This window comes from Suillus bovinus (genome assembly GCF_016758785.1).
Source record: "Suillus bovinus strain UH-Sbo-P2 chromosome Unknown EDB93scaffold_29, whole genome shotgun sequence".
Classification (NCBI taxonomy): Eukaryota; Fungi; Basidiomycota; class Agaricomycetes; order Boletales; family Suillaceae; genus Suillus; species Suillus bovinus.
In genome coordinates this window covers 272394-292118 of record NW_024542085.1, presented here as the reverse complement: position 1 = coordinate 292118, position 19725 = coordinate 272394, and the positions used below count along the sequence as shown (strand labels likewise).

The 19725-nt window shown below is 43.7% G+C and overlaps 5 protein-coding genes across 5 annotated transcripts; 1 reads left to right on the top strand and 4 right to left on the bottom strand.

Moving 5' to 3' along the window:
• Positions 1-1315: 1315 nt before the first annotated feature.
• Positions 1316-1540, top strand: EDB93DRAFT_1049304 (uncharacterized protein; the record flags this gene model as incomplete). Its single annotated transcript, XM_041444657.1, has 1 exon — positions 1316-1540. A coding segment is annotated over one exon (225 nt), but the record flags the coding sequence as incomplete, so codon positions are not given.
• Positions 1541-4425: 2885 nt separating this feature from the next.
• On the bottom strand, positions 4426-5475 carry EDB93DRAFT_1104135 (uncharacterized protein; the record flags this gene model as incomplete). Its single annotated transcript, XM_041447391.1, has 6 exons — positions 4426-4475; positions 4633-4706; positions 4763-4906; positions 5038-5073; positions 5286-5347; positions 5398-5475. 6 exons carry the CDS (start codon positions 5473-5475, stop codon positions 4426-4428), a joined length of 444 nt encoding a protein of 147 aa, XP_041307577.1.
• A 7232-nt stretch (positions 5476-12707) lies between these two features.
• On the bottom strand, positions 12708-13124 carry EDB93DRAFT_1085514 (uncharacterized protein; the record flags this gene model as incomplete). Its single annotated transcript, XM_041445916.1, has 1 exon — positions 12708-13124. One exon carries the CDS (start codon positions 13122-13124, stop codon positions 12708-12710), a length of 417 nt encoding a protein of 138 aa, XP_041307576.1.
• Positions 13125-13241: 117 nt separating this feature from the next.
• On the bottom strand, positions 13242-13724 carry EDB93DRAFT_1250609 (uncharacterized protein; the record flags this gene model as incomplete). The annotated part of the gene is made up of 2 exons (XM_041453038.1): positions 13242-13402; positions 13451-13724. 2 exons carry the CDS (start codon positions 13722-13724, stop codon positions 13242-13244), a joined length of 435 nt encoding a protein of 144 aa, XP_041307575.1.
• A 2953-nt stretch (positions 13725-16677) lies between these two features.
• EDB93DRAFT_1206149 (cytochrome P450) lies at positions 16678-19390 on the bottom strand. Its single transcript, XM_041450990.1, has 11 exons — positions 18704-19390; positions 18611-18654; positions 18474-18555; positions 18281-18420; positions 17921-18231; positions 17811-17869; positions 17719-17758; positions 17655-17665; positions 17427-17603; positions 17082-17375; positions 16678-17033 (listed from the first exon to the last, which is right to left on the bottom strand). Exons 1-11 carry the CDS (start codon positions 19127-19129, stop codon positions 16881-16883), a joined length of 1737 nt encoding a protein of 578 aa, XP_041307574.1. The 5' UTR covers positions 19130-19390; the 3' UTR covers positions 16678-16880.
• Between the last annotated feature and the right edge of the window lie 335 nt (positions 19391-19725).

Here is a 19725-nt window from a genome sequence, read left to right as displayed (position 1 = left end):
TGTTTAATTGAATATATATATGTCTGACATGTCTGAAAATCAAAAGACACTACCAGTACATTCTCTTTGTATATCTTAGACACTTATCATATTATCTCAGGCAAGCAAGACTATAGCGATACATCCTTAAGAGCTTGCAAGACAATACCTTACATCTTACTAGTAGTGCTACATATATCACATTTCACAACATCAGAACTTTGTTGTAACAGTATGTAAAACTACTGTTATCCATGTACTTTATGAAGGTGTATCTGGACAATTATTAGTGAACAAGATATTATCCAAGCCTTTCATGCAGTAGTAGTCTTTATTACTCTTAAATAAGGACAGACTAGTCTTTTGGGTAAGGCAGAATGTATGTGTCTTACATTCATTTCATTCAGAATTATAATGAGGACATTATTAAAATGAAATGAAAAGGCTTTCAAATAAGCAACAATATTAAAAGAAGAGGATGCCACTGAGAGCAAGTTAATTTGCTTCAGCTACCTGAAAATTGCATAGCAAGATGAAGTCATTACTCCTTGTGATTCAGATGACATATCAGAGTGTCATAATATTTATTAAGAAAACTTTTTGTAAAGGAAAATCCTTCAGCCAATGTCATAAAGCTGAATACAAATGAGATGTAAGTTTTAAGACTGCAGGTTATGAAGTCATGGTTATATACATCTGGAATGCCTTGGAAGATATACCCTCTGCCTACATGAAGATAATCTGAACATTAAGGAGAACATTCTTATCTTTGGTGAAATTGAGGGCCTGAAGTTTAAGTTTCAGACATTTTGCTACTTTTCCCTCTAGCAGAACAACAAATGGACAAATGATAATATAGCACTTGTTGGGATCAATAAAAGAGGCTGTTATTCACAATATGCTCTTGCCACCTCTAGTTTTGAGGGTGATAATAGTGTCTTTTTTAGTGCTCATGATGCTCATGATAGCCTTAAAATATTCACTAAATCTTTCTTTGATGGTAGGGTCTTCAAACAGTTGTGTAAAAGCAGCTCACATCCTCTATATGGATCATCTGTCCTTCTTTTCTTAGGAAAAATCAGCTAGAATCCCTGTCTCTTTATGTTCATTTATGAATATTGGATCTTCAAAATGAGGAGAGAAAGACTCCTCACTAAATGAATGAAGGTTATTATTGTCTATCAGTATACCTGGACCAAATAAGCCAAAGAATGTTGATTTTTTCCTCTTTGTTGGAATGCACCACCTTGCAGCCATCCAAAACGAAGACCTTACTGTGTGGGATGTGTCTCATAATGCAATATTTATATTAGGCATTCATCTCATATTCACGACAGCTGATGTGCCTGGACTTGTGTATTGGGATGGAATGGTGGGGCACAGTGGGAAGAATGAATGTCGGATCTATTATGGAGTACAGGGCCAAAGAAAAACTCATAGGACTCATTACTACCCAACACTTTTGAAGTCAACTGATTATTCAGTTGTCGGGAGCAACCATCCAGATATTGATGTGTTTGAAATTCTACTCAGAGGATCTGATGACTATGAAACTAACTTAAATGCCTCATTACTTCTCCAAACCAACATCACTTTGACCTCAGGAAAACAGAGACAAATATAACAAAATCCCCTCTAATCCTTGGCCTAAGTCCTTCACACAGTCTTGGAGTCCCATTCTGCATGACAACGGACATCATGCACCTCATAGCAAATCTTAGTGATCTCTTATTGAGTCTCTGGCATGGAACTTTAGACTGCAGACCATCAGACAATGTCGAAACTTGGGACTGGGCTGTCTTTAGAGATGAGAGTGCCTGGACTATACATGAAGCAGCAGTTGAGAATGCTGGACCCTACCTTTCCACTTCATTTGATCACAAGTCTTGTAATATCTCTGAGAAGCTTAACACAGGCTATAAAACATGGGAATTTCAACTGTACATGTTTGGCCTCACACCTGCACTACTCTACAACATTCTACCTCAGAAATACTAGTCTAACTATTGCCAACTCATCCATGGATTCCAGCTGATGTGTCAATATTGCATCACAGCCCAGGAACTTGTTTATGCCCAAGCACTTTTATGCTGTTGGAAATGGGACCTTGAACTCTTGTATTATCATCGCCAAGAAGATCACATCCACTTCATTTGTCCATGTGTCCATCAAACCAACCACCTTGTCTCGGAAACAGTGCAGAAAAACCCATCAATATGCTATGCATAGTGGACTATGGAGTGAACAATTGAAAATTTGGGTCAAAAAATTTGTTAGCCCTCAAATTTTTTCAGCGAACCTCTCACAAGAAGGAGTTTGATACTACCATATCAATACCCTTCTCTCCATAATGCCCGAGCTTGACAAGGCCTTCCAAATGGTTCTGTTGATTTAGGAGATGGGTATGTGCTTCTTCATAAGTGAGAATGATATGCAAAACTCCCAGATGGTGCAGATGCACAAGTGATTACAGATTTTCTTGGTGCTCATCACATGCTTCTTCACATCAAGAAATGGGCCCGATTTTTGTTACCCAATAAGCAGGTTGCTCAATCAGCTTAGAGAGAGACCACCAAAGCATGTGAGCAGGTGTGAATGTCACTGCAATGTGAAGGTTTGTTCATTTTATTAAAAAATCTTCTACATACTAACTCATTATAGTTTAAAGTTGCTGGACAGTTTCAATTCAGTGAAGTGCAATATTTTATCAGACTCACAGTTGAAGTGGATGACACCAATGAAGACAGTGATAATGAAGACAACTGGCATTTTTTGGACATCGCTATCATTCAAATGTATTCACTCCCTCACAAAGCTCTTCTGTATCTTTCTTCTCAGATGGTTGCTTCATGTACCCACTCTAAGCAAGTCTTGGCTATCAATGTCAAGGATATCGTCAGCATAATCACCATGGTTCCACACAAGCCAACACTTCCATCAGGGCTTACAGAGGAGCATTTTTTATGATTGAAAAGCCAGGCTTAGATGTATCTGATCTTGGGATTCATTACAGTGCATATCATGATGAGGACAACAAGGACAATGTTGATGATGCCAGAATTGAGTAGATATCATTTCTGAAGCTCATAGTTACAGTTATTATAGTTCAATGGTTTTTTTCCATTGGTTCATATGAGGAATGTGAGAGTTCATTCGAGCAAATCTCAGTGCACAATAGCAAAACAACATGAGAGCAATAAGAGCACATCTGACAGCAAGAGGACAGAGAACATGAGAAAAAAAAGACAAATTAGAAATAATGGGGTGTCCTGAAAATCTGAAAGATGTCATCTGTCTTTCTTTTGGCAACTTCTGCAGCAATATCTGAGTTTGTAAGTTGGCAGATCCAGTAGCACCAAGGCTTTTTGGTGTGCTCAGGATTGGTTGGATTGCTGCTGTGTACTAAGAGTAGATAACACAGAGACACTGTACAAGCACTGTAAATAAACAAGTTAGATTACAATATAGAGGAATATTGTACTTACATTGCCAGAAGAAGTTCAGGCAGGTTCTCCTTGATCTTGATTGTCAGATCTTCCTCAGCCTGAGGCTTCAATCCCTCCAATTCATTGGGATGAAGGTCCTTGAAGCGAAAAACTCTCTATACAATTATATACATAGAATCAGCAAATAAGAACAAAAAATCACCTTTTGCCCAGAAGATTTCATATCAAAAGATAAGACATAAGTGGCCCATGACATGTATAAACCATCAATGTCAATAACAATAACATTGCCAAGCATCATGATGTGAGGTGGGCTAATGATAGTTGGGGAAGATATCGAGAATATCAATGTGTGGTAAGTCGTAAAATAAAAGGTACCATATCAAGAGTCGAGACCAAGAACTTGATTCAGTATGTTTTAGTGGAGACAGAATATCAAATACAGAGTCCAGACGACTCAATGAGTCTTACTTTTAGTTTATATCAAGTCAGTCTGTCTTATCACTGACTTTATAATTCTTACAGTTATAGTATGTTCAGTCACCTCACCCTGTGGGAGTAATGCATTACCATTGTAATTACAAGACACATGTATTGCTAGTGTTGCCACAGCTCTGGCTTGTGGCTGGCTTTAGCTGAGAGCGGAGCTGTAATCAGGCTAGCCATGTACCTTATTGAGGCTTACATAATATATGGCTCCATCCAGTCATTTAAGCCATTTCATAGGCTTTAAGCCAGCTCCAGCCAGGTTTAAAATTAGAATAGATATAAAATATATTTGCATTGATTTATAAATATATTGTGATAATAATAGCCAAGGTCCAGGGCTCATGTTGCGAAATAGGAAGTGCTACCGTCTGTCCTACAACACGTGCTAGAATCTAAACTCGTATCTGATATTGACAATTGTCATTCAAGATGGGCCCCCAAGTCAATGTAAGTCAATATTTTGATCAGATATTTGAAAAACTCACTCAATTTAGTTGTACTGTAGTGTGGATCACGCTCGCAGGATCAAGGTGGGGCAAGCAGAGATAAGGAGGGCAGCAGCTTTGCAAAGCCAAAGATCATTGCAGATGGGGGTGAGAAGAAACATCGAGGGAGTTGAGGGAGCAGTGGACGAAGGGCGGGTGAAGAAGTGGGTGAGAAAGGTGTTGAGGAAGCTTGGTTTGAGATGGGGGTAGCGTGACATCAAGAGCAGACATACCAAGTAGAGTCTGATGATCCATCCTTCCTTGTTGTTTCACCTGGCTGAATGAATATTGCTGTCTCATTTTGTCACTGTGGGAAACAACATTTCAATATGCCTCAATCAAAAAGATAAATATGTCACTTACCAAGTGCTGATCAGCTGAGTACTTAGATTGGAGAAACATAATTTGCTACTGAGTGCTTTGTAGCACTCTGTAGCACCCTGTAACACTATGTAGTGCAATACTTCCTGCTGATGGCTATCAGATCTGTTCTCATCTCCTTTGGGTCTGTGATGTGTGTCATATTTTAACTAACCCTAACAAGCCAACATCACAACATGCACAAAGCATCATGAAGGCATTCAAACAGTATGTGACATGAGTAGACAGCTATATTATCATGGAATTCTGAGACATACCTCTTGAAAGAGGAGTCACATTGCCAGAGGGGACAACTACCATCAGTATCTGGTAGAGTGTATCAATGATGTCTGCATGGAGCACGTCGAGTGTGAAACGCGACATCAGGTACTGTGTTTCAAATGTGCTAGTAGTTGCTCAGGAACCATATAGAAGTTCATTTACCAGAATTAAAAACACCCATTCTGAGGACACTTGATATTGTATGCCTAGACTTCTGCCCTGTATAGAAAATTTTTGGGCTTACGTGGGCAGCTGTTGCTGTGTCCTTGATTGTAGCATATAGCTTAGCACATCCATGGGTGATTGCTGAAATGAAACATGAGAAGCGTAAAATACATAAAGGAAACAAAACTCACCTGAGTGGCGGCACATATGATGGCAATAATGATGATCTTGAACAAATTTACCATCAGTAAGCTCAAGCTCAATGACATCTTGTTGTTGTCGATGAATGAGCGGCATCTCTGGTCAGCACGACTTGAGCACAACAGATATCAAGGATATTACCCAGTAGTGGACTGAAGAATATCCAGATTGCCTAGATGAAGAGACTGTCAGATAACAGCTGAAATTTAATATGCAAGCACAATGCAAGAAGAATCATAGAGTGTGTGATGGTAAACAAAAAGTGAGAAACAACAATAAAAGATCAAGGAGATGTCAGGTATCATAGACAACAACCTTGTTGTCGATGTCATCGCACTCATGCTCTGCAATGGCTTTGAGAACAGTGTCATGTGCATGGCTGTCATCTGTAGGTCCATTTGAGACAGGTGCCAAAAGCTCATCAGAGCCATTGTCAATACCATCACAGTTTCCATGGCCCACTGCGACGCCGCCCAACCTTTGGTAAAGTCAAGTTGCTCCTTTTTTAAGGAGAACTTCACCATCTGTAGCGCCTCCATGAGGATTGGGCTGATGCAATTATGCCTCTTTGTGTATGTTTTGCTGCTTGATAAGAACACTTGCTCACAGGGAACAGCAGATGCCTGGATTGGGAGGTAGTCCATAGCAATGGCGTAAACCGTTGGGAACATTGCCTCAGACATCTGGTCAAAACCTCATGGTCAACAACAAAATATGTCACTTGACGGAAACAACTCTCACCTGCCAGAAGGAAAGTATATTTGTTCCCTTGGGGCTGATATTAGCTGTGCTATAAGCCCCAAACTCTTGATTGATTGTCTGGACAATATCATCGCAAACTGGCAGTGCATCCCCCTCATGAAGTCTGTAGATACGGGAGCCTAGCGTGTGTGATTGTAGTCTTGAGGGTCATTGGGTTGGAGCCGGTATGTTGGAGGTCCGCTGTGCTCTTTTGACATGTATCTACAGGACATATGAGCACATGCTGTTGCTAGCTAGATGTACTAGATTGAGAATGAATTTTTCTTGCTGACTTTACCCGGTTCTCATCCCAATGATCTGTAGCCCATGACATTTGGCATGTGGGATCAACAACTATAAACCAATCATAAGACATCAAATTTTATAGAAATGCAAGGGACTGACATATCGCAACAGCATATGCATTTGTGCAGGACATCCTGTCATCATACTTCTTCACCCAAGCCAATCCAATGTTGATGAGCAGTGTACAGTGCGGGGCACTATTGGCCACCTGCTTCCAATCCTCAAGTAAGCTTTCAAAAGCTGGAACCATACGACCCAACATGAGAGTGCTCTCGCTTGACATGGATTGCTGAGCTCTGTGTGGGGGCTGAAGTTACAAGGTTAAATGTGACATAGGTTATGAAGATGTCGATACTGACCTCCAGAATTACTTTGAAGTCCTGTAGGAAATGTCATTCTATTGGGCTCAACTTTTTGTCGTATATAGAGCATTGATTGGGAGACTCAAAGAACATATCAACCACCTGGGCAATGGTGAGCACAAAAAAGTCTGAATCTCCCACTACTCTTCCAAGCCCTATCACCAAGTCATCTCATCCTGCTGGCAATCCACTTGAGAAAAAGAAGAATATACCACCACCACAGCCACCTACCACTACACCTGCACCAATCAAAATCACTGTATCCAATCCCATGTTGGTTGTATGTTGCTTTTATTTGTTAGTGTTACTTACTTTCTTTAGCTCGTTGCTCATGCTGGCTGCCACTGGCATGAAAATTCCTCTGCTGCCTTCTGATTCTGTACCTATGCAAGCACCTCCTGTTCCAACTGAAAATGTGTCTATCCCATCTGACAGAGCCAATCAGAAAGGCAAGGCAGGAAGCAAGAATTTGAAAATGTGCCCAAGCCCTACTAAGAATGGACAGTACATGTTTTTTCTCAGACTTTGGCTTTACTAATGGATTGCAGTAATCTATGCGCTCTTCATTGGCTGAAGCAAATCAAAATTGGCAAGACAATGGGGGAATTTTGTGCTTATTATGGGAATCTGACATTAGAGCAATGAAAGGCAAGTGATATAATCTCTTATATTCGAGTTGATTTCATTCACACTGACCAGTAGGGATACGACGAGGAAGTGGCTACACTTGTAAGTCCTTGATTCTCTCTCAATAGACTTTCTAAATCATCATCTACTAGGTTGCTTCCGATACATAGACCAAATCTGTCTCCAAAGGATGTCTCTATTAAATTCTGCACGATCTGATTCTGCATGATCCAACCCTGTATGATCCAACATACACATTTCATACTAGTGATGCATTGGACCTGGCTTTAGAGGGCTCGGGCCTAGAAAAAACACAGGCCAGGCCCTTTAGGAGGGCTTTGGCCTGGCTTGGGCTTATAAATTAAAAATGTGTCACAACATTTATTTGACTACTACAAGAGACAATACTACTCAGCATCTGTTACATCTGAAATGTCCTCCTCATTATCATCCAGTCCCTCTGATGCTAACTCTAAAGTTGATGTATGAGCCTCTCAAAAGATCAAATCACATTGATACATCATGTGAAGCACCTGAATTGCCTCCACAACATCACCCTTCAAGCAGTTACAACACTTTGTAATAGTCAGAGCTGCAGCAGAAAAAGCTCGCTCACTCGAAACTAAAGTAGCTATGATGGACAAATGATCACAGGCAAGAAATACCCAGACAGGGTACTGATGAGCATTAACCTAAAACATTAAGCTAGATCAGCAATAATTCAGTTGACATAAGATGATACCTTACCCCCCACCACTGAATGATAGACATGTTATTGGGGACTAGAATAGGTGAGTTAAGGTAGAGGTGGGACTCCCTTAACCATGGCAGTTGGAGATCCACCTCCACCATACAACTTAATATGCTCTTCCTTAAACTAGTCTAGGTGTAAGCATATATCATATCTCGAAACAGAAGACCCACCATTTGTTCTGCTTCCTTGAGAGCCTTGGCATGTATGGCCTTACCCTAGAAATGTTTGATATGAGAGTCCTTCTGGGATGGGTCAAGCACTAATACAGTTAATATCAACACTGCTACAAGCCACTGATCACCTACACATTGAAATAATATATGCATCACACTCCAAACTTTGGTCATAATATTCATGGATCTGTGCAATACCTTCTTGTAGGGCTTGACAAAATGACTCATACTTGGGATTCTTGGAATGTATCAACCAGGCCTTGTGTAAGGCCTCAAGAGCTGGCAAAGCAAGGTGAAGGGATGCTCCTCTATCAGATGAGAAACGTTGCTGAGCTTTATCAGCATGCTAAAGTAATAATCAGCTTAAGTTACAAAGGGAATTTTGTACTCACAGCGAGCAGAGATGTAAATAAAGCAATATGAGCCCACTCATCCTCGGACAGCTTCAATTGATCGATTTTGGCTCGTTTCATAAGATTTGCCTCATGAAGGCCAAGCTCATAGACAAAAGTATCAACATACTAAATAACAGTAGTCAGTTTCAACTCGTCATTTGATTATTATACATACAGGTCTCTTCTTCTTGGCACAGTCAAGCATGACATAAGTTGAGGACCATTGAATGGGCATATCAAGTAACAGTTGCGAGACAACAGGGCTCGGGTTAGGTGCACAGGTCTGGATGTCCTTCCAAAGCTGCTTTCATTGAGCTGAGGATCATGCCTGAAATATAGTTGCTCAAATGATAGTCAGAAAATCAAGAAAATGACAAACCTTGACTGCAATGGCCTGTACAAGACCAATTTTGTCTCGATGGCCATGGGCTTGAGGAACAGACAAATCAGGATCCTCGGGATTATAGTATGGGGATTTGCTATATGACAAGATGACAGCTCATGTCGCAAGGTGAATAACATGAGCCAAGCACCTTCAGGTTCCATGTTAGTAAAAGTACGAAACAAATCATAACATAACTATACCTGATGCACCGCTTTTTTGGGATCCATATCATCCCAGTCCCTTGCTTTATCCAACGAGCCAATTCATCAAGCATTGTGTCATTATTTGAGGTGTTGTCACATGTAATGTGGCCAACCTAATACCCATGTGAGCACAGGGGACCAAGATTTTAACACCTTACCTTATGAGCAATGCCCACTCAATCTGCTATCTTGAACAATGCCTGCCCAAGATGTTGTCCATTGTGAGAGTTATTCAGTTGCGTGAATCCAAGCACAGCACATTCAAGCTGGCAAAGTTGAACTTAGCTAGGATAGAGTTGATGTAAGTTTCATGGGAGAATAAGATGGTGCGCACTAAACGGTTGCAAGTGACCTTCATGCCCAGCAGGGATGCGATTGGGCCGAGATCCATGAGTTTGTAGCGAGCAGCTACGTCGCACTTGAAAATCGCAACCTGTTTGCTATTGCTGCCGGCAACTGTGCAGTCATCAACATGGGCTGCGAGGATCAAGATGTCAGCGCCTGTGTGTTTGTAAAACACTCCCCAATCAGATTCTGCTCTCTTCATCCCCATACTCTTGAGAAGGCAGCACAACTCTTGATACCACTTGAGGGTGCCTTGTTTGGATCTGTAGAGTGCAACGTGGAGACGGGCGACAGGGATTCTTGTACTTGGCGTCGACGTTGAGTCCAGCGGGTAATTCCATGTAGATTACCTCATCATCATCTAACTTCCCATTTAGGAATGCACTGTGAAAGTCGAAAATGTCTATGTCCCAGTCATTACGTGCTGCTATAGCAAGGATTGTGCAAATGGAGGTGAGATGCGCTACCGGAGCGTAGGTGTTGTAGTAGTCAAGGCCTTAGACTTGGGAGTACCCTTTTGCGACTAATCTTGCCTTATATTTTTCAATTTCCCCATCAGTGTTCCTCTTCAACTTGAAGACCCATTTGCACCCAACAACATTAATGTTTTCTGGTCATTCAACAATTGACCAGGTACGTGCTTCTTCCAGCGAGTGTAACTCCTTGTTGATCGCACCTTCCCATTTCAGCCAGTTGTTTCTCACAGTGGCTTCTTTGACCATTGTGGGATCTGTTCCCTCTACTGCCGCTACCCCAGCAACCATTGCAAAGATTTCTTCATCGTCCTCATCCATCTCACCATACTCCCCCACCATTCCTAGCTCAACAGCCAGGTTGCTGGCCTCCTCGGCGGGTCGCATACCACGAGGTAAGTTGGTACTTCTGCCATCAGTTGTACCAGTGCCGTCTCTCAGACTCTTGATGTATGCTGACTCGACTCTTACTCTTCCAGATCTTCTGGGTGGAGCAGCTGCCTCAAATTGTGGGCCTAGGTGGTCATTGGGAGGAGGGTTGGGAGGTGTTGAACCGACATCATCACCTTGTACCATGCGGTTTCTGAGTGGACCAGCATCGTCGCCTCTCGGTGTTTGGTCTTTGGGTGGACCAACATCATCGTCTTGTACCGTGCGGTTTTCCTGGTCTAGGGGTATGCTCACCTCTGTCAGGTTAAATCTGATACTCCTTTCCACAGCTACTTGTCTGGTGTCTGGGAGGTAGACTCAATGACCATTGCTGTCGTGGTCGAATCCCACCCATCTCCCATCAATCCCTCGCATATCGAGCTTTGAGCCATTCGTTGAGTGGACCTTGATGCGGCAGCCCCACACTGGTAAGTTCTTCAGGTCTGGTGCTTTCTGGTATAGCATCTCATATGGGGATTTGTTGTCCAGGGCATGTGTCGCTGTCCGGTTCTTCAACCAGGTGACATGCATGATGGCTTCCCCCCACAGGAACTTGGGCAGTTCGCTGGTGTGCAACAGTGCACGTGTTCATTCGACGATGGTTTGATTGAGTCGTTCCACAACTCCATTGTGCGCTGGTGTGTCGTGAACGGTGAGTTTGCGTTCTGTTCCTTTGCCATTGAGATGATGAGTGAACTCGTCCCCAGTGAACTCCCCACCATGATCAGAATGGAAATGTTTGATCTTCGTGTCGAACTGCGTGTTCACCCAGGCCTCGTACGATTTGTACACATTGAAGGCTTCGTCCTTCGTGCGTAACAGATACAGGTGAGAGAATCTTGTGTGGTCATCTGTGAATGATACAAAGTACTCTTTGTGTCCAGGAGTTCTAACTGGAGATGGACCCCACAGATCACTATGGACCTCATTGCCAAACTTCTCGCATCTGGGTGGATCTCGAGCCTTGCCAATGGCTTTGCGCGTGTCCTTCGCGTACTCGCAAGAGTCGCACTTGTCTATTGTGGCATCTGAGGGATCCAGCGTGATTCCTGTGATGATGCCTTCCTTGATCATGCACTTGATGCTCTCTGGGGCAATGTGCCCAAGTCTGGCGTGGACCTCTCATATGGTGAGTTGCTCGTTTGCTTTTGCAACTCCAGCAAATGGTTTCTTAGGGCCTTTGACACAATACAGGCCTCTATTCACTGGGATCTCACCCATCAGCCTCTTCTTCTCATTGAAGATTTTCCAGGTGTCTGCATGAAATAACGCTGCATATCCTGCCGCTGCAAGACAGCTTATGGAGACAAGTGTGACACCCATCTTGGGTGCATACAGAACATCCTTGAGGAGGATTCGAGTGTTGGACTCGCCATTTGGTAGGGTGATGAGGATGTCTCCTTTTCTAGTGGCCTCAAAGGTATGTTTGTCGGCTGTTGTGATTGGCTTTGGCAGGATGCTAACGAAGTTCTGGAATAGATTGTGGTGGGACGACATGTGTCTCGAAGCACCAGAGTCAAACAGTTCAGTTCGAGATTTGCGTTGGGGGTTCGATGTGGCTAAGGTTGCATAGGTGAGTGATGTCTGCTCTTCTCCTGCCTCATCTGTATCATCCATTAACCATACACCTTCAGGCTCCTCATCTTTTTTGTCCTTGGTACTAGCTGCAGTCTCAGGGTTCTTCCCTTTACCATCCGCTTTCTCACCTCCCTTGCCTCCATGACAATCATGTTGCATGTGGCCATACTTGCCACAGCCGTGGCAGTTGCCCTTGATGTGTCTGGTTCGCTTGCCAGCATTGGCATTATATGCTGCGTCTTCGCTTGATGAGCCGTTCTTCTTCAATTTAGAAGCACGACGATCGTACTCATCTGCAATGGTGGACATCAAGACATCCGGTAAGCAGGATGCTCAATACTTTTGCAGACACCATGAGTGCTGATATGTGGGGATCATAGGATGCTGGCAATGAGCTCATGATGATGGCTATGAAGCTCTTGTCTGTCAGTGCATGTCCCAATGAAGATAGTTGTTCTCTGATGACGTGCAGCTTGTTGAAGTGCTCTCGCACATTGCCCTTCTCTGGACACTTCAGGTCCTGCAGCTTTCATAGTAGCTCGACGGACACAATGCGGGAGCGTTTTTCAAAGAGATTGGATAGGTGCATGAAAATTCCTCCTGCTGTTGGTAAGCCTTTAACTTGAATAAACAGGGAGTCTGGGATTGTGCTGGCTATCTGCTGTTTCGTTATAGCCTCGCCCATGCACCATTCCTTGATGGCACTCCTGTATGCTGAGAGCTCTCGTAGTTCTTCTGGCGTACTGGGTATCCATGATGTTCCTTGTGTTGGCAACGTCGAGGGGTCTACTGGTTTCTTCTCAGTCCCATCTAAGTGTTCGAGGAACCCACGAGCGTCGACTGACCACGACAACCTATCTTTATAGGTCATCCAGTTTTCTCTGTCCACAACTACTTTTGGGACATGCAGAAAATCGTCTCCGAGCTTTGCATTTGAGCTAGACATTTTGACAGGTCTTTTTCATGTACTGTAGTTTAGTTTTAATAAACGTGAGCAGGGCTCATAACCTGTAGCGAGTACACAAGCTCAGTAGACTTAATGGAAGTCACTGAGGAAGGGCTCTTACTGCTTGTGAAGGAAGTGAAAAATGAGTGTGCTTATATAATGTACGTAGCAAGTGTTAGAATATTCAACATCTTCTGTTGGTGCATTGTCAAGGAGAGATGCAGAAGAATGGACATCATCCATAAATGACAGATTGCAAGTCTGATGAAGGTGTTTGCCTATAGAATTGAAATTGTAAGTATATAGATACAGATGCTGCAACTTACCTTTGTGGCCCGCAGTTTCATGTCCTTCACTGGACAACTCCACTAAATCTTCTGTCAATGAAGAACAGGCTGCATCCACCAAATTGCACTTGCCAGGATTGCTGGGGTTGGTGCCAAGCGAGTTGCTGATAGCTGTAGGTTGAATGTTTCTGTGGCTGCTGAGTTCTGGTGTTGCGCTGTTGTTAGAGTCGGTAAGGCGAGATGATGGAATGATAGTGCATTTGGCCTGCGCGGTGACAGTGACAGGTGCATCATCATCAGAAATCAGTGCCATCGTGTTCTGCTGGTAGATTAGTCGCACAAAGAAGCTCTCACCTTGGCGCATAAACTGTACATCATTGCGCAGAATTTGCCATCAGTTTCCTAAGTGAGAAGCTCTGGCCAGAGCCCTGGGCTCAGGCCTGTCCAACTTACAAGCCAGGCCCAAAGCCCTATAAAGCCCTCACTTTGGGCCTGGCTTTGGCTTGGCCCAAAGGGCCTCAGGGCCTCAGGCCGGGCCCAATGCATCACTATTTCCTACCACATTTTCAAGTGCTTTCAAGCCGCTGTTCGCATGCATCATGTTTTCAAGCTGCTATATGTGTTTTTGAGCTTTTTTGTACCACTTTTGTACCCCCATTGCTACAGTGCCTAATATTATTTGAGCATATTCACACACATTTTCAATCATCTGGCAAGGGGAACAAGTATATGCATTCAAATGCGCAAATATGTTTTTCATTAAAAAAAGCACCTATGTGCATGAGGAAACCCACCCCTGCATATATTGAAATGTGCAGATTTGCTCACTACATGTCTTATCATGTTCATGTTCTCATGTTTTTCTACTGAGCCGCTGACAAAATCACTTATTGTCACTCCACGACTCCTCCTGTCATAGTTAGTTTTCAGTGGGTTTCATCCACCATAATAATACTGTCTTACTGACCTTTAATACTACCAAGAAGTAATGCTTGAGGTGTTCCTGGACCATCCCAAACTGAGCGCTTGAGCAGGCAAAGTTGTAGATGACAAACAAGGAAAATACAAAATTTGGCCCTTAAATAGGCAAATTTTCGGCTGAACATCTGTATGATGTATGGGGATAACAGATTTGAGGTTCACATTTACTGGTGAGGGATTTTCAATTGCTTCATCCGCACCGAATTGCCAACAAAATGTCTGCTGAAATTCTAGATATTGAATTCCGATATTAATAGTTTATAGGTTTATCGTAAAACCACGAAGAACAGTATTTAGCGTATTGAGCATATAAAAGCAAGCCACGAGTCTTCCTACCAACCCTTCAGGTTTATTTCATCGCATCACATCCTCACACAATGCATTTTTCCTTTGCAATTATCTTCGCCGTCGTGACTGCTTTGGCTTCATCAAACTCTGCCACGCCCAATGATGCTGTTGCCGAGCACTGTTCAGGTTTTTGCTGGACTAACGACGATTGTCAGACTTGCAAATATAACGACTGCGTGAGTATCAGTGATTTTTATATTTGATAGCATGACTCACCTACATGGCAGTATTTTTGGTTCTGCCTGTGATTGTGGGTCATGTTTTCTGCTTTTACATCGGTGCAGAATGGCCGTTGGTACTGACGCACAAGTTGCTAGTGATTTCAAGAGTTGATCAACGTGCTGTCAGGAAAAAATCAGTGGAGTGGGCGTGATTTTCGTTCGATTGGGGAATGTTAGATAAGACGTGTAAGGATAATACTATCGAGTCGGTCCATGGTGCAGCGTCAGCGACTGCTGCTCCTGCTGAATTGCCTCAACGGACATGGGCCTGTAGATCGTACAATGATAAGGGTGTGCGCATGATGGACCAATGACGGACGACCTCGTAAATACACACCTAGGACTTGTCTATTTTGACTTTTGTTTTTCAACAACGTTCGACAAGATCTAGATAAGCACGCTATCGATGAACGGACTCGAAGCTGCCTCACATGAGAATATATGCGCTTGTAGAATGTGCATTTGAAATTATGTGTGCGCGAGTATGCTGGATAAATGCTGTTATCATGTCAAGTTGTAAATCGTTGACCACGAGTGTGACCATAACCTACCACTGATATAATAAATAAACGATATGCAAATGTTCAGCGTTCGACGCAAAGTAGTCAACGACTGGTTCACTCACTGGAGGATCGACAAACCATGCAATCTCCCCCCCGTTTCCACATACGTTCGTTTTACAAAACAATCTATTTCTCTTCCGGTATTCTGCATAATCTCTTCGATCTCTGCTTTCCCCCTGGGGCTGCGAACTAATTTTTCCATCGTGATTCCTTACTCCGTTAGAACAGGCTGACATTCCGATAGGGTGGATGAGGGTGAAAGCTCATCGTTACCTGTAAGCTCACGCAGCCCATATTGCTGAATCTGTGCATGAATTTCCGCTGGGATGGAATCCAAATGGACGAGAGGGATTCGCGACCAAATGACTGAGGATCAGCTTTCGGATACTCGGGTTATCCAGGGTAAGCGGTAGGAGCCCAGGGCTGATCAGACTTGGTACACCTCAAGTCTGGTATCGTTATCGAGTGTTGAACATTGAGGAATAACCCGGCTTTCCTCCGAGTCATTGAAGACAGTGGTTGCTCTCTTCAGGTTGTTGAGCTATCTCTACATCTTGACTCAACGTTAAACCCACACAATGAGCCGTACTCTTTCACGATCCCTGAAGACCATACGTTATACACGCCGTAGAGTCAGCGTCAGGGTCGTCTGTCTTGTTCATACTGGCGCTGAAGCCAAGGTCTTGAGCTGGGCCATGTGAACTTGATCAAATAGTGCGTGAGCAGCTCTTCCCTTGTGGGAAGACCTGTTCGCAGGGAACCTCGAACGATTTACGGGGAAAACATTCCTAGTGAAAGGTGTATGCAAGCGCGACTCTGTTGACTAACGTTTTGATTTTAACGATTACATAACTTTTAACAATTTTTAATTGGTAAGTAGAGGTTTTTGTACAATAATTTGTTCACCTCGCCCGCACGATAACGACGAAGTTCCCACACCCGATGTCACGGTCGGACCAGTGACACGAACCACATGTACACTGTGCAGGGTGTGCATCAATCATAATACGGGTATTATTTTAATGACAGCGCATGATGAACAGGTGGCAATCTTGCAAGTTTTTACATCGACTCAGTCTGTTGATTCTCAAATTAGTCATCATCGACGCCAAGGCATCCAGTGCATTCGAGTCGCAGTCTTGATTCTTGAATATTTGAATGTCGAAGACTCGGAGGACAAGCCGAGGTGTACATTGCTTATCACTTAAACAGTGTTAGCTAGCAAGAGGATAGCAAAGCATGTATAAAGCTATATAATGTCCATATTACTGTATTAATCCTTCCGATCCTAATACAACATAAGCTTCCAATAAGTTGGAGAAACATTTATAGTAAAATCTGGTGCACCGCGACGAATCATTCATACCGGCGAACTCTCAAAGGTACCCCGATACCATCCTCTCCAACAACCCGAGGACGAGGTAAAATTCCTCTTGCAATTTCAACTGGAGTATCCAGTCCATCCCGCATCTCGAACACGAAGCTCTTCACCAGAACCGATAAAACCGTCTGTATCGCAGTAAGTGACGTCCAAACTGGTTAATTTGCATCACTCACCTTGAATTCCATGATCGCAAAATCTTTTCCAAGACACGTCTTCGGGCCATCGATGAATGTCAGCAGATGTTTGTGACCTTGGACTTCCTTGGCCTTTCCAGGAATGCCTTCTTCAGTCAGCCAACGGTCAGGCTTGAATTCTTTTGCGTCAGGTCCCCAGATGGCCGAAGAGCGATTGATCGCCGCGGCTGATATCGTGATCAATGTACCCTTCGCTATAGATATACTGTCCGTCATTGTCCCGGACACCGTGCGCACAGGTTCGCTCAAGGGAATGACGTCATCTGCCGCTGCCTGTAAACCTAAAGTTGCTATGCCTGTTCACATGTGGACGCGCACACTTACCAGACGAGTGAATTCCGGCACTGGAGGATGAATTCGTAGAATTTCATGGACAACCGCATCCAAGTATGGGAGGTTAGCCTTTAATTGGTCATATGTCGGATCAGGGCCAAACGCAAGCAATTCTTCTCTGAGCCTGATTTGGACGTCGGGGTGTTGCGATAGCTCAATCAGTGCCCACTGATGATCACATGAATAGCATGCACAGGAGGAATCGTGCAGTAAACTTACTGTAAGACTGACTGTTGACAAAGACTCAGTCAGTGTGATAGCAGCGGACAAGAAACTGACTTACTGGATGTCGTCTCATAACCCGCGAGAAGTAAGACCTTCATCTGCAGGATGTGAGCTCTTAAATAATGGCTGTGATACATCGTCTCCACAGACCTGAGCCAATACTTCCTCCGGCGACATATGAAGCTCGGTATTCTGATCTTCGGATTTAACTGATCGCTGCGTTAATCACGAGACTACGAGGAATCTCTTGGAGAGCGTACTCAACAGTCCGATTATGGACTTCTCCTCGTCTTTCTCGCTCATATTCAGATCTTTCTCTCGGCGGCTACGAATTAATAACTCGTTAGATATTTGTCCCATTGTTTCCCCAAGTTTCTTGAACAGATCCTGCCGCTTATTGGGAATGTTGAGAATGATAGGGAATGCTGATGCGAGCAGGATAAAAACTTGGTTCACTGCTGAGGCTTGTTGGTTGCTTCCGAAAGTATCAAACACTTCGGTCACGCTGGCGTGCTTTCCATCGAGCGAACCAAAATCATGGGAGAAACCTGCAATGCCAATAGTGTCCAGACTGATGTTGCGTTAGTTTGAGGCGTCAATAGTAAAGTATCTTCACGTACGATATATGATTCATCCTTTGAGTCGTTTCGATTAGGAATTCCACTTGCAAAGTCAGAAAAGCTACGCACCAGTTCTGGACCTCGATGACGGCGTCGCCATCTTTGCTCGATTCTATGACAGAGTCCCATTTTCCTTTAGCCTGTAAGGTATCAAGTTTAGAGACGCTACATTTCCCACATTGTAAATCCTTGCCTTGTAGGCTGAGTCATAAAAAACCGATGTAAGTTTCCGAATCGCTGCATTGCTAAATGCTGGCGTGAGGGCCTTCCGCTGCCTAATTCGCAGGTAGTAGGTAAGTGGCTTGTGTAAGGACAAAAGCTGAACAGCACCTCTTGTGTGCTTCACCCTGAGACCACAACAGCCCTTTACCGATCTGACAAGAGATATGAGAGGGACAAGATAAGATCATGACGTTGACATACTGATGACTCCAGAATCGCCAATGAAAGGGGTGTCTGTACATATGTCCATGTCTCCCGGGCGTAGAAATGTGCTATAGCTCTTGGGTCACACAGCACGACTCTAGTCTGCCCGAGGACGCTCGGAATCATGTAGGTGACCCCATATTCCGTTGCCCAACGTTCATACATTGCAGCACTATCGTGAGATGCGGCGAGGTCGTGCGAAACGCCGTATATGAGGCTGGTACGAGGCGGACCCGGCAGTTGAGTCGTCTTGAATCGCCAACGAAGCATCCTTAAGACTTTCACAAAAGCCCATAATGCAGCAAATGAACAAGCGACATTGAATGGGCCAACCGAACGTACGGTTGTCCAGAGACTTGATGGAGAGGGTACAGGGATGGTAGATATGTTCATGGTTATGTTTGATTTGAAGTGGGTGATCATTTATAACCGTTTCTCTGGCAGTTTGATGGCGGCATGGGCTACGAAGTTGAACGGCTTTGTACAGGCACAAGTGACTGTGCACAGTACTCCGTCGGAACGAGCACAGTCACGGTTGCTTTTCCGATTTCGTCAGCAAGAATGATTCATAGAAGCCGAAACCCGTGTCTGAATTAAAATTGGGACTACTTTGACGTGAGTGTGAGTGTGAGTGTAAGATGCAAGAGCCCATTCAAGCTTAAAGCTTACACTAGTATATGCAGCTAAGTAACGTAACTTTCTGCGAGTGCCGCTGCAGTACGTAATTCACCATCACGCCGGCATGTTTGGGGAGCGGGAGCAATTCATTGAAGATCCACGATTCCGCAGAGATTATTGGATGATTGGTAGTGCCGAACGGATGACACTATAGAATGCAGAGAGCACCATTACTGGGTTGACGACAGTCCTACTAGTACGGGCCCCAAGAGAACCAAACTCGGCTGCCATCAAACACACACCGGCGCACTACTCTTTTGGTGAATTCACGACAAATTCACGAATATACTTGGCCCGCGGTCAATCACACGCACGGGTCAAATGATAGCATCGCAATATGA

Excerpts from the sequence above, each read along its gene's own strand:
- EDB93DRAFT_1206149 (XM_041450990.1), bottom strand. The coding sequence starts at position 19,129 with ATGATCACCCACTTCAAATCAAACATAACCATGAACATATCTACCATC. Across the intron at positions 18,232-18,280 it reads CAAAGGATGAATCATATATC|TCTGGACACTATTGGCATTG; the intron begins GTACGTGAAGAT and ends ACGCAACATCAG. Across the intron at positions 17,376-17,426 it reads TGCCGGAATTCACTCGTCTG|GCAGCGGCAGATGACGTCAT; the intron begins GTAAGTGTGCGC and ends TTAGGTTTACAG.